This window comes from Hippocampus guttulatus, chromosome 12 (genome assembly GCF_054856545.1).
Source record: "Hippocampus guttulatus isolate MCC_2025c chromosome 12, RoL_Hgut_1.0, whole genome shotgun sequence".
Classification (NCBI taxonomy): domain Eukaryota; kingdom Metazoa; phylum Chordata; class Actinopteri; order Syngnathiformes; family Syngnathidae; genus Hippocampus; species Hippocampus guttulatus.
In genome coordinates this window covers 15,956,312-15,970,150 of record NC_141272.1, presented here as the reverse complement: position 1 = coordinate 15,970,150, position 13,839 = coordinate 15,956,312, and the positions used below count along the sequence as shown (strand labels likewise).

The 13,839-nt window shown below is 40.3% G+C and overlaps 2 protein-coding genes across 3 annotated transcripts; both read right to left on the bottom strand.

Moving 5' to 3' along the window:
- Positions 1 to 581: 581 nt before the first annotated feature.
- On the bottom strand, positions 582 to 8,651 carry sirt2 (sirtuin 2 (silent mating type information regulation 2, homolog) 2 (S. cerevisiae)). Of its 2 annotated transcripts, XM_086125088.1 has the most exons (17): positions 8,491 to 8,651; positions 8,300 to 8,346; positions 7,885 to 7,933; positions 7,473 to 7,583; positions 7,358 to 7,399; positions 7,149 to 7,255; positions 6,879 to 6,935; positions 5,987 to 6,055; positions 5,764 to 5,893; positions 5,559 to 5,618; positions 5,224 to 5,279; positions 5,048 to 5,124; positions 4,882 to 4,933; positions 4,441 to 4,508; positions 3,094 to 3,160; positions 1,322 to 1,428; positions 582 to 1,242 (listed from the first exon to the last, which is right to left on the bottom strand). In XM_086125088.1, exons 1-17 carry the CDS (start codon positions 8,504 to 8,506, stop codon positions 1,239 to 1,241), a joined length of 1,119 nt encoding a protein of 372 aa, XP_085981214.1. In that variant the 5' UTR covers positions 8,507 to 8,651; the 3' UTR covers positions 582 to 1,238. The 2 variants fall into 2 exon arrangements, with proteins under 2 accessions (XP_085981214.1, XP_085981215.1); XM_086125089.1 differs by lacking the exon at positions 582 to 1,242 and having other exon boundaries at positions 1,318 to 1,428.
- A 1,440-nt stretch (positions 8,652 to 10,091) lies between these two features.
- Positions 10,092 to 12,479, bottom strand: dmac2 (distal membrane arm assembly component 2). Its single transcript, XM_086125497.1, has 6 exons — positions 12,433 to 12,479; positions 12,011 to 12,201; positions 11,456 to 11,536; positions 10,835 to 10,974; positions 10,537 to 10,699; positions 10,092 to 10,434 (listed from the first exon to the last, which is right to left on the bottom strand). The coding sequence occupies exons 1-6, from the start codon at positions 12,448 to 12,450 to the stop codon at positions 10,272 to 10,274; spliced, it is 756 nt and encodes a 251-aa protein (XP_085981623.1). The 5' UTR covers positions 12,451 to 12,479; the 3' UTR covers positions 10,092 to 10,271.
- Positions 12,480 to 13,839: the final 1,360 nt, after the last annotated feature.

Here is a 13,839-nt window from a genome sequence, read left to right as displayed (position 1 = left end):
CAGACAACAGCAGTCTGTCTTTCGCTGAGACAGACCCAACACAGCAGATGGTATCAAGGGCATGTGAATACTTTCTTCTTTACACATTTAATAGCACTCTCCTTAGTTTCTAAGGTGTAGGCAGGAATTAAATCTAGATTTCATATGCACATGTGTAAATACTTTAAAAAATATCTCATTTAATCTTAAAGTGCATGACTATATTTTTCAATACCAATTACTTGTTCAAGTTTTGTGCATTTTTACAATGAGTGGGATCAGTTGCAATGCATATATGTGAATGATAAAAGTAAATTGCACATTTGTCTAAGGAAATCTAAGGTGCTTCATGAAATGTTTTGTAAACGATATTTTCATTAAATTTCAACATTTTCCCAATGTTCTTGTGCTTCTTTAGACCAAAACAAAGGAAAGACATGGTATTTTGGTTATTGATAACAGAGTATGGCATAATTTTAATGGTCCGGCCCACTTGACATCAACTGAGGCTGTATGTGGCCCACAATGTGAAATGAGTTTGACACCCCTGGCCAAAAGTATCCGAAAGAGTTAAACCAACACTTCAATGACAAAAGAAACACTGAGAGTTTTACAAAGATAAAATTTATTGCCAGTCATTTTGTTTCCATGACTTTTTATACGCAAGTTAAGATAGTGTAAACTCATCAGATGTTACTGCTCCTGTGTCACTCCTAATTACGGTATTATTTCATGCAACGCTCCGCTATTCAATATGGCAAATGAATACAAATTAAAATAATGAATACCTTTAATTAGAAACAGACATTTGAAAAGTTCACCTCTTCCTAATATTGCACAAGTATATTAACCATCCACCATGTTTACTTACACGACGCTGCTAGTCTGTGATATACTATAACTGTGTGGAACCATCCCAAGTTGTTAGATGGTTACATAAATTGATGAAGAAACTAACAAACATTAAATGATCGGGCGAACATTTTCCCAGGTTGCCACTCTTGTAATAAATATATTACCCTCCATGGTCTAAACTAGGTCAACTTCCTGTGTATCGTTCAAAACAGGTGAAAAATCTCACTGTTTATTGAAGTCAAAACAACCCGTACAGACAACAGATAGAGCTGTGTGATGTGATAGACCACATTAGCATTCAGAGAGAATCAGAAGCATGTTATCTTCATTGAGGTGCAAAAAAACATATTTACAAAAGCATGGGATGTGAGAGGAATTCAGCATGTTGGTCTGCAGTGGAAGCTTCAGCTGTAAACAATAAATAATCAGAATTTACGAACAACCTCCAATACCGCCAAGACTTGCAAAAGACGACGCTTCTCCTTACATTACTGATGAAGAGCTTGCACCTTTGCTCTCACTTGACTTGCTCTCCTCCTTGTCCTGACTGTCGATCCTGGTGTGCTCTCGCTTCACTAATTCTTCCAACTCCGCCTGTAAACAAGAAACAATTTTATTTTTGTGGCTAATGCTGATGTCAATGACACACAGAGACATAAATGTGTTGCAATGAGAGCAGCGCAGTGCCGGTGCGGCGGCAACATTTGTTTCGCTAACATCCGTTGTTTTGAATAGCGGGGAAGATTTTGTGTGCTTCTAATGCATATTGAAATCCTGTCGACTTGCGACTTCATTTAACTTAATTCACTTGTAACACTTACACTTGAATATCAAATCGGTGTTGGCCATTTGAAATGAATTGAAATCCCATTGTTTTCTTCTATCCATGGCTTGGATGGACAAAAATGGACAGCCAAGTTTTTCCACAGGACAGGGACATTATGTAACATCTTCTGCTTGGCTCTCGACGAAGGCGGACACTTTTTTGCTCTGCTCCTGACCCCCCTGCTCGCCACTCAGTCTATGTGCTGTCCTTGTGCTGTCTTTTCCTAGCCTCCGCCGTATTTTTCATCCTAAAAACAAACCATGGAATTGGTTGGCTGGTCTCTTGATGCAATCGACAAAATTTTCTCGACGAGAAGAGCAGGCAGTGGGGAGCCTGCTTGCCCCTCGGGACATTTTCTGCCGGGTACACCCTAGATCCATGGAGGAAGCGGAGAATGGTGTGCCTGTCAATTCTGTCTGTTGAGGAGGAGGAAGACATCTACATTATCGGCCTTCTGATATCAGGTAAGCTGCAGTTTGGTGTTAGCAGTTTCCTGTTCAATCGCAAAATCCAACCGACGGGAGCAGCTTTATTGGAAGTGAAGAAGCTGCCGGTCATTCTCGATGGTCTAGCGCGAATGTCCAACACTCAGACTCAAGCGGTGACTGAGCTCAACCGCAATTGCGGTTCTGGAGCGTCTCCGTACGATCGACAACAACATGGAGAAGTTGGAATTCTCGCTTCTTAAAGGAATTGAGGATTTGGCTGATCGGCGCCAGTGAAGGGATACAGCCACGGACTCAAGGCCACCTGAAATTGTTGGCGGCCGTCCCTCCAAAACAAACAACGCTATTTGGACCCCTTTCCCCTGGATGGAAGGTATGCACGGAAGCTAGTGCCCCCACCATCACCCCCTCCTTCTCGGCCATGGACTGATAAGCCAGGACTGTCTTCATGAGCAGACTTGACGAAGCAGCTGCGGCCTGTTCACGCATACACAACCAGACAATCACATGCGCATACACATCCTTATCATCACCGTCTTCATCGTTCCTATTCTTTTCCCCTGCGACGTGGAATGATCTGCAGAGCGCTCGGTGGACCGTGCAGCTGGTCGGACGGGCCGCGTCGCGGTCGCCCATCCCCCTTCCGCTCCCCCTTCCCATTCAGCCGCCCCCTCATTACATGTTATGTCTTGTGACTTGTTGTAACTGTCATATGCTTATTTATGTGCTCGGGTCTTTTTTTTATCCTGGACTTAAATTATCCTCAGAAGAGGATAGTTCGAGCGTGTTTTTTTTTTTCCCTCTCCCTACCCAGTGTTTTCCTCTCTGAACTCTGAGTGTAAATTTCCCCATTGCGGGACAAATAAAGGATATCTTAATGACACTTTTAAAAAAAAGGTTCCAAGTGACAAAAACAAATATGAAAACAAATAGCAGATGAAATGGAAAGTACAAGAGTTGATATTACAGTTAGACATATAAACTTACCTTCCATCCCAGCAGGTCAGCTAGTGCCATACAGCCATCATCACATGTAGTGATATGAGCAACATCTCTGGTGAGGGAGAAAAGGCCACAGTATATCATCTATACAAGTGGTTCCCCAAATACCGGTCTGTGGACCAATACCGGGCACGCCCCAGTATTGCGTCAGCCCCTGACAACTCCCCTAATCTATCGATTACCTTCCGAAGGGCAATACAAGTAGGGCTGAGTGATTATATGCTTGAAAAATTTGGAAAGAAAACATTTGAAAGCAGTTTAGCCGCTAATAACTCGCCGGCAGCCACCGGATGAAAGCAGCCAAGCAATAATCAATCGTGTCATCTTTTGATCATGCACATTTGTATGGAGGAAAGATGTTGACGCCGTATGTAGGGTCATATCTTAAAAATTATGTTTACATGGTTTATTGCTGTACTGTTGAATAAAAAAAGTTCAAAATTATTGAAAAACATATACATTAATAAAATGTTGAATTACTCTATCCGTTGTCAGTACCAATTCTTAAAAACTGTTACTTTGTTTCCAAGCAGAGAGTGAATGAAGCATCTTCAATGATTGCTCCATTTATGATTCAGGGACCAACATGGTGTCTATTTATACACATCTATGATGGAGCAGAAGGAAACCACAAACTTGCACAAACTGTTTCTCACTGCTGCAAAAAATATGTATTAAGCCAGGGCTGTCAAACTCATTTTAGTCGCGGGACAGATTTTGGTTACAGTTTCCCTTGGAGGGCCGTTATGACTGAAACCATATCTAGAAGTCAAGAAGAACGGTTTATTCCCCTATTGTTTAAGTTACTGGAATGATTTGATTTAACAAGAAAATGCTTACAATATCACTCTTATTTATTACAAATGAGAATTTGAAATTTTGGTAGGGATTTTTGCAAGCATCATGAAAGTTGAAAACTTTGATTTGCTTTCGTGGGCCACATAAAATGATGTGGCAGGCCAGATCTGGCCCCCGGGCCTTGAGTTTGACACGGTGCATTAAGCCAATGAGTTTACAATGACACTTCCAATACATTTGTCCGTGATAGGATCCGGCCAAATTATTGTGGTCACGGTTGTGATCCAGACTAATTGTGGCATCTAGCAAGTGAACGTATCCTTATGTCATTATCACACATCCAGGCCAAGTAAACACGATCAAATTCAAATTCAGTTCTATTTTTCTGGGTTGGTTTTCTTTTTTATTGAAGTGTCTAGATTGAATTTTCCTTGAAGAAACAAATTTACATATTTGGCCACTTATATATTTCTTTGAATGTGTCCGCTTTCTGTGAGCTGCTTCCCCTTAGTCTGAGTGGCACAATCATGTTACCTGTAAGCTTTGTCCGAGTTAAAGTCCATTCCTCCACCAAAACCCAGCAGACCTAACACAGGATCAGCCTGCGCACAAAAAAATGACTTTGTTCAAAAAATAGCAGACGTACAATTAAAACTATAAGAAAAAAACATAAATTAGTTACCATACACTGAACCCGAGATCGTCAATTTACAAGAGTCCCGACACGATCACAAACGGTGCTCAGTTAATTACTTTGTGCACAAAAAGACACGCTCAGTAACCATCTTACTGATACTGACTTTCATTTAACTGTTGTATAATTTTGGCCTAGAAGTGCTTTACACAAATATTTATTGTAATAATGACTTCAATACTGCATATTTCCACCACATAGGCTAGAAATTGAGGTTACGTTGCCTCAATTTATAAACCCACTGTTAAGCCAGGACCCCCTGTACAAGGACCGAAGCTCACCTGGCCTGCTTTTTCCATGTTGATGAGCAACCTTGGGCAGCTTTTTGAAACCCTGAGTAGAACAAAGTAAGGGAGATTGCCAAACATTTCCCCTCCCAAAAAAAAGTTACAATTGCCTCAAAGTTGCTTGATCGAGTCTGAGTTTATGGAAGATGAACCCTCGTACCTGCTAATCAGACTTGCAAAAGGTTGGACCTGCAGAGATGTCCCCATGATGATGAGAAGATCACAACGTGGGAAGTCCTGGAGGAGCAAAAAGGCAATGAATGCAAACGCAATGCGACATATCATTTCTAAAAAAATGTACAGTATGTGTACTTGGTAGCTACCACATCAGCTCACCATCTTCATTGATGTGAAGAACCGGACTGGGAGGCTCTCTCCAAAAAAGACAATATCTTGGTATAAAGAAAAGATGAAGCCATGAGCGGAATGGGAACCATGTAATGTCGACTTGGAACCAGTTCGCGGGCTACCGGTCGATTTGCGAATTGACTGGGAGGGCACCCCTGCTCTAAATTGTCCCGAGGTGTGGGTGTGAGCGCGAATGGTTGTTTGTCTGTGTGCCCTGCGACTGGCTGTCAACCAATTTAGGTAAAAGTACTTGCGAAGAACAGAAGAATACTACAGGAATTAAAGGAGGATAAAGTAATAGACAAAAGAGGATAAGAACTGACCTGGTTTGACCAGACTGTTGCATTTTTCACATTTGGGAATATCATCAGAAAAGATTCTTTCTACAAACAAAACAAATAAGTTTTAGCCCCCACAAAAAATGAAAGTCCAACCAAGTAACAAAGGTTAAGTGTCCTGAGGTCTCTTGAAATGCTATATATAAATATGAATTTTTATCATGTTAAAAGGTGGGGAAAAAAAAGACACCTTTCATCCAGTCCAAGTTGTACTCTTTGCGGCAAGTGAATTTGACGCAGTGGGATGTGAAAAAGGTTCCATGGGCTTCAATTAGATCCCCACTCTCAAGCCCGGCCACTCGCTCCAGGGTGTCAATATTCTAAATGATCACCAACACATCAATGTCAATAAAGAAAGAGGGTGGGAAGTGCCGTTTGTTCAGTGAAGACTGCGAGTGTGTTGATTTTCCTGCCTGCGTGTAGCAGCGCCTTAGGAGGCCTTTGTCCTTCAGCAGCTTCATGAAGTAGTGACACACTGTCGGCTAATACACAAGGCAAACAAAAGAGAACAAATGCCACAAAAAATCTATTTCATTGCTGACATAATTTGAAAGCATTTACCGTATTGGCCTCGATATAAGACGGCCCTGATTATAAGACGACCCCCTCTTTTTCAAGACTCAAGTTGGAAAAAAGACTTTTTGAACACCAAATACATTTTTATACAGAAAATAATTACAGTACATTAGAAACAAATGATTATAACAATATATTTGAGAGAGAAAAAGCATGTTATTTTGCCTCATTCAAATCTAAATCACATTCGTAAATGAATGGCTTCTGGTTTTTGAAATGTAAATTACATCATAACTTCTCCTCAGCTGCCGGTTACCCTGGCCGATCTTCGACCCACTTTTCTCAAGATTGTCACTACGTTTCTCCATTTTCCGTGATCTCTTCTATTATTTTCTTCTGTTTTCCTTCTTACCGCTATTTTTTATTTTTCTTCTTCGTGGCAGGGGTTCACTTTGGCCTGGGGAGTCAAGTTCATCATTCACTGCATTGATATCTGGCGCCATCTAGCGTCGGGAATGGGTATAATGTCTAGACCGCGAATATAAGACGACCCCCACTTTTTCAGTCTTATTTCAATGCAAAAAACACCATCTTACATTCGGGCCAATACGGTAGAACAGGGGTCACCAACGTGGTGCCCGCAGCCACCAGGTAGCTCCCCAAGGACCTTCGCATTAATCAGTACCCAAGAAGTAGCTCTCAGCTTCAAAAAGGTTGGTGACCCCTGATTTAGAATATACTCTAGTATTTATTGTGACCTCCTTGGCAGCGTTATACAGTATGCTCTACCTTAAACTGTCCTGGATAAAGCTCCCTGGCCAAGGCAAAGAAAGGTTCTGGATGTTTCTAGGATGAAAAAGGAAATTGGGTAAGTGAAGACCAAAAATATACTGCTCCAAGACATACAATATGATTAAATGCGAGTGAGAGGGATATGTGGTGAAATTGGATATATTATGTAATTCTAGCTGTCTGAAGTACTGTAATGTCAAGTTATAATGTGATGTTTTATTCATCTGCTTCTTTTAACTTTAAAAATAAATCAACAAACAAACTGACCTTGAAGTAATCTATTTGGAAGATGGCTTCCGGGTAGGGCAGGTTATATTTCTGCAGGTTTGCATACAGCCCAGTATCAGGGGAGCGAAAATCGGGAATCCCAGCCGCTGTAGTTGTACAGATTTAAAATGATGGCCTCCAGTTAAAGTACATTATCACCATAGTTGTCTACTACTAGTACAACTGTTTTCTTTCTGTCAGATACTCACAGGTGGATATACCTGCTCCAGCCATGCAGATGATGTTTTTACCTGTAATGAGCGCCTCTCAGTAAGTCTATTTATAAAAGTCGGTTGCGGGGAAAGTGCATAAATGGAGACTCACATTTGCCACTCAGAATGTATTTGGCGACTCCCTCCAAAGTCAAGTCATCCAAAACCTTTTCTGGGGATCCGATGCCCAGGGTGCGGGAGAACAAGTTCCGCAAGAAATCCACTGGCAGGATAATAGATCATTAATCAACTCTTCTTAGGTACTCTTTGCATACCTTCATGTGCTTGGTCTAGTTATCTTTCTTTCAGGTTACGTAATTGGTATAACAAACTTTTTAAAAAAGTTGAGCAAAAACATTAGTTACTGAAAAACGAAACAATGATTAATGTTTCCAATAAATTCTTTATGAGAAAATAATGAAGGGTGGGAGTAATTTCACTGAGATTACTGTATATGCATCATAAATCAAATAAATTCATGAGAATGAAATTTAACAACTCGGAAATAAACGTGAATGACATACTCTCAGAGTTTCCAGCCGCTTCCTCCTCACTGCTGTCTTCAGATTGCTCCTGCCAGAAAAACACAACCATTTTACCAGTGATTATATCTGTAGAAAATCTAGTCCGTTAAAACCATTTAATAATATCATGTTTAAACGGGATCATCGAAAAGCACAATTGAAGGCTCAAAACGGCTCATCACACGACGAGCAACCACCCGGATGAAATAGTTTAGAGGCGATTCAAGATGGACACGTTCTGTTGTAGATATTGTATATTTTGTTTCGAATGACTTACCCATTCACTCTCCGTTTTTCCCGTGGTAAACATTAAAAAGTGTGTTGTTTTCGTAATCTGTGCGGTCAAGATTTAGCCGTGTCAGCTCAGCTGTCAACAAGGATAGAATGATTTTGTGACTTCATCGTTATTATCTACCTCTGGTTCAGATGTAGGTTCCTCCTCTTCTTTGTTGTTTGGAGGTTCTAAGAATACAAACCAAATATTCAAGTGAAGCTTGTTTGGAATGACACTTCGCCAAACTATAAAATGCTGGTTAGCTAGAGGGGCGAAACAACGCCTAGCGTCAACTATATCAAGGGCCAGTATTGGAATCACGGGTATCCTACCTGATGTCTCAGACATTTATTCGCTTATGGAACACTTTCAAGGACGAGGATCTAAATGACATTCGTTGTAAACACCGAAACAGTTTTTTACGCCGTCGTGACAGGTTTCAACTCGGGTACTTCGCCGTCACCAGCTGGCTTGTTTGGCCTGTGTTGTTGTCCGTCACAAAACATCATCCGCCAGTCGAGCTATCAAATACGTCTATTGGTTCCTACATGAGCAGTTTGGTTTTTTTTCTTTCCCCTTAATAGTTGTGAATATGGATATCATGTATATAATGCAACATATAAAACATGTATTCAAATACACTCCAACAAGCGTCACAGTTGAAATAGATTCCGCACACGATGGAAGGAACAAATCTCGTCAACACACTGAATGGAAAAACTGTGAATATTGCTCTCAGCAGAATGTTGCTATTGATGTGATTTCCTGTATTTATCAAACTCTCGTTTTCTTCGTTCCCCTCGTCTTCACTTACTCTCTGCATGTTCAATGTGAGTCCCAAACCCGTTTACAGGCTTTAAGGTTCATTTATAATTTTGCAGATTGTAAGTAGACCTTATTACCTATTGCCATCCTTGACAAGATTTGCTGTTTGTATTGCCCAGTTTTGAGTGATACTAGAAGGGTTATTATATATTCTCCATACATTGTTCTTTTTCTTGAACAAGGCACACTGAACCCCTGAATTGCATTGCGACCTATTAATCACCTAATGCATGTTGTGTGGAGTACAGTGTCCCCCATAATTATTGGTACCCTTGCTCAATATGTGTGAAAAGCCTTAACGTCTCTCTCTCTCTCTCTCTATTTTTTAATTGCAGAAGCATATTCTCATATTGACATTTGTAATAATTCACCAGATCCAGAATCAAGCTCCTCACATGGCAATCTCAGTATCCAGACCTCAATCCCATCCTCTTTCGCCCTCAGTGTTGTATTTTATTACTTTTTTTTCCCAATTATGAGATGTCTACTGATGTCGCCTGCAATTCTCGATGCAATTTGACTTGTCTTCATGGCCTAAGGCAGTGGTTCTTAACCTGGGTTTGACCGAACCGCAAGGGTTCGGTGGATCTGTCTCAGGGGTTCGACGGAGCCTCTGTCATGGAGGTGAAGACACACCCGACTCAGAATGTCAATTCGTTATGACACGCCGCTTGGCCATCACTGGCTGCACATGATCACATGACATTGCTTGTCCAATCAGTGCTGCGGGAAACTTAGTTCGCTCGGTAGTCAATGTGTGACTGTTGTGATACTACGTCGTGTGATTATTTTTTTAGGATGTTTTAAAACATGCTAGCCATGTCAAGCAAAAAACCCCAAAGTGGTCGGACGAATATGTACCACATGGATTCACATGCATCACGGAACGTGATGGGATTCGGCATCCTATCTGCATCATTTGTCATGCCAAGTTGAGCAACTCTAGTCTCGCACCGGCAAAACTGAATCATATTTTTATTTTTCAGCAAAGAAGGGTTTGATGAATGTGCATATGAACTGGTTGGGTTCGGTACCTGTAATGAGGTTAAGAGCCACTGGCCTAAGGACTCACATGTTAAGGTCACGCGTTTACAAATAATATAATTAATCAAATCAGCTCAATCTTTATTGATAACATACTGTACACAGTTATGAAACAAATAACTTGATTTTCAAATAAAGACAAAATTCTCCTTCCAGACAAAAGTAAAGATAACACAAGCAGTATGGTACATCTAATTGGATTCATCTAATATGGATGGAAACCAACAAAGATGCTTCATTCCCCCTAGCCTTGACTGCGCTCTTCCTCAACTTCTTCTGGCTTTAAACTGTGATCATAACCAGACGCAATGACCTCACATTGTGGCAACATCTCCTCTAGCAGGATGATCACCAAGCCAGGTGTCGAAATCCTTGGAAGGGATGACACATCCAGACGCCGCAGTCCCCTGCAACATGAAGGTTGCAGAAAAAAGGAACATGTAACACAATTCGAGTGATCATTTACATTTGCAAGTTAGTTGAAGGTCTCTCCCATGAGCATAAATTACTTGAGATTCCTCAGGGCAGCCAGGCCGCCTGGGGTGATCTGTGGACAATGAGAGATGTCCAGCTCCTCCAGAGAGTCCTTGAACACATGCAGCCTAGCCAAGAACCAGTCATCCACCTCAGAGCATCCTCGTACGGACAATGTACGTAAAGATCGCTGTGCCTCTGAGAGAGAACGAGTATCAACCACACTGATAAAGCTCAAACTAATACACAAAGCAGCACATAAGTAAGGAAAATATTATATTACGTGAAAATGCCCTAAACTGCAATTGGGAAAAGACATATAAATACTCGTACCCAAGTTGGACAGTCCAGTGTAGTTGATGATGGTGTAGCTCATGTCTACTTCCTCAAGAGGTGTGTCTTTGTAATTCAAAAAGTCCCAATTGAACTTGCCCTTATGGTCTGCACGGAACCATTCTGAATGGCCAACAAATCTGAGGACACACAACAGACATGCAAAGAGGATTGAGCATTTCAAAAAATAAAAAATAAATGCTGTGCTTTGTTTTTCAAATCAATCATTATATTATATTGTATATCATACAATATCTGCTATAGATTATACAGCAACAAGAAGACTGCAACTACAAAAAGCTCCAGTTTTGTCTCATTTAGAGGTTTTATGGCAGGACAATGGGGTTTTTGGGGGGGAAATGTAAGTTTTGTCAGTTTCACGTTATTTTAGTGACCATTGTGAGTTTTTCCTTCTATGATGAAAGGGAACCAACAATATAGCCTCCATTATGGACACGGAACAGTGAAAGCCGCAGAATGACCTCACTGCTTGTCATTTGAAGGATGAGGCAAAATTGTTTTATTTCATTTCCAACATCTAAGTTTTTTTTAATCTTCTTTCCACATACAGTACACAGCAAGAAACACCCTTTTCAAAATCAGAAAATGGTACGGACTTACCGAAATCCTCCTTTCAAACACAACACGAAGTAGGCTGCTGCAATGTCAACACCGTAAAGGCCCTGAGTGTAGCTGTAGTAACTGAGACAGAGACGCAGATTCAGATTCAGCTTTGCAACTTCAGAGTGAAAGTTCACACTGTATCATGTGACCTTCTTCGTTTTGATATGCATCTTCCATGTTTCAGTACATTTTGCACTTCTTCTTTTTTTTTTAACATGGAGCTGAAAACTCACAACAGCTGTTTGATACTTAAAAATACCCAAGGACGTCCACTTGTATAGCTCTCTGTGACTCTTCCAGTGCCTTTATGGCCACTTCCTGATCACTATAAGCTCAGTGGCCATGTCGCTCTGAAAACTTCCTTTTGAAAGCCTGTTGAATTTTGCCATTCGGCTCCTTGCTAGAGAACAGAACGTTGGGCAAAAAGCACCGAAACACTAAACAGTTGGACATGTGTATCGAAAATTTTACGAAGGTCAAATTAAGTTCAAGTTGAACGGTTCAACAGTAAAGGCTTTAGCATAGCCTACAGATTAATGAACATTTTCTTACGCATTTTTTCTGAGCAGCCTTCTCCTTTTCATGCGAGACTTCCACCTGAGGAGCACCTCGAAATCAGAAAAACGCTGGGTGAGGAAGAGGAACAGCCTCCTGTGCATGGAAGGCGGGCTCACAGGGCTGGAGCTCCAAGGTCGCCTAGCAACTAGGAGCCGAGATGCCCGCTGACAGCACCCGAGTAGAGACTAGTGAGCAGACATACCGAAAATAAGTTTCTATCCACACAATTAACGATACACAACAACCTTGCACGACAGTGTATATTTAGGGAAGTCAGTTAAGAGAACGCCACCACGAAGGCTGCACAAGCGTTAAAATACTGTCACTAAACGCGCCATTCGATAGATGAATATAAACGTGTGATAAATATTTTGGACTCAAGTAAATAGAACAAACGAACGTGGAGGTTAACTTACTACCAAGGAGGCAGCCATGCTTCTGTTTTTCTACAGAAACGCACGAGGGTCAAAAATGTCTGCCTGCGTATGAGATAGTTTGTGTCTTGCCCACTAGATGTCGCTACAAGCACGTATGTAGATACTTTGAACCGTATCTGTTAGTTTCCAACAAACATTAAGACTGTTTTCGGAAATGACTCCCTATCCATTTTATAGGGCCTTAAATAGTGAGTTCGCAATTTCGTATTGCCATTTGAATGTTTAGTGAGTGTACGTTATCCCCGAAAAACAGGTCACTGAAATGGTAGTCCCCTGAACAACATAACTTTACATCAGGTCTATTAAAAAAATAGCCCATCAGTAATTTATTTCAAATGTATTTTGTGTGGCCGAAAAATAAATTCATGAATCAAATTTAAAAAATAAAACAGTGCCACTTATCCGTGAGCTACATCTAATATTTGTTGTTGTTTTCTTTATTTAAATCACACCTGCTTTGGTGTAAATTTGGAAATTTGGGAAAAAAAAGAAAATCATAGCATTTGTGGCGACATGTAAATAAGTGCAAAAACCAAAATGAGGAAATGATTTTCCTCAAAATAATTTGAGCAAAGTTATTATTTAAGAAGTGTTTATCAACATGGCAGCTCCTTTGAATTAATCAGTACCTTTAAAAAGGGCTTGTGACCTCTGCTCTATAGACCCAAAGGATTATGTAAACTGAAAAGTAATGAACTGATGGTCATTAGAAAAGCAATACCTGTATCTCCTATGATGCATCGTGCAGATAAAGATTTTCCATTTCTGGGTTATTGTTTGAGTTCCAGCACAACACAAAATATCTTAAGGTAGTGTGAAACGTCACAAGACCGATGGGCAACAAGTGTTTTGTTTGTGTTCATTTTATAAAATACACACATCTTAAACTGAAGCAATGTAATATTTTTATTATTTAGTTATTATCTTAAAAGTTCTTACTGAAGGTCAATGGAACATCATAAAATATGTGATTGTAATAAGGTAATTAACAGAACACCTTAGTAGTATCCAAAAACGATTTATCATTTGACTGATGAATGAAGCAGATCGTGAAGTCCTCTCGTTAAAACCAATATTGTGATTAGGGAGTTGGAAATGAGCGAATGATTTTGAACGCAGCTAGTGTTCTTACGGAGAAGGTTATGAATTTATAAACTGTCACCACATACATGTGCTGAGATTTTTTTTTTTGACTGTAAAATTCTTCCCTTGACTTGAATGCGAATTGTATAATCATACTTCAAAATGCAGATTTACTGTACATAACAATGTTCGACAGAAAATCTGAATCAGAGTTTTTGAAAAATTAACAGCCTCATGATCACATATTAAAAAGACACACAGTGAACCCTGCATGACCTATTACAGCACAGGTGTCAAACTCAA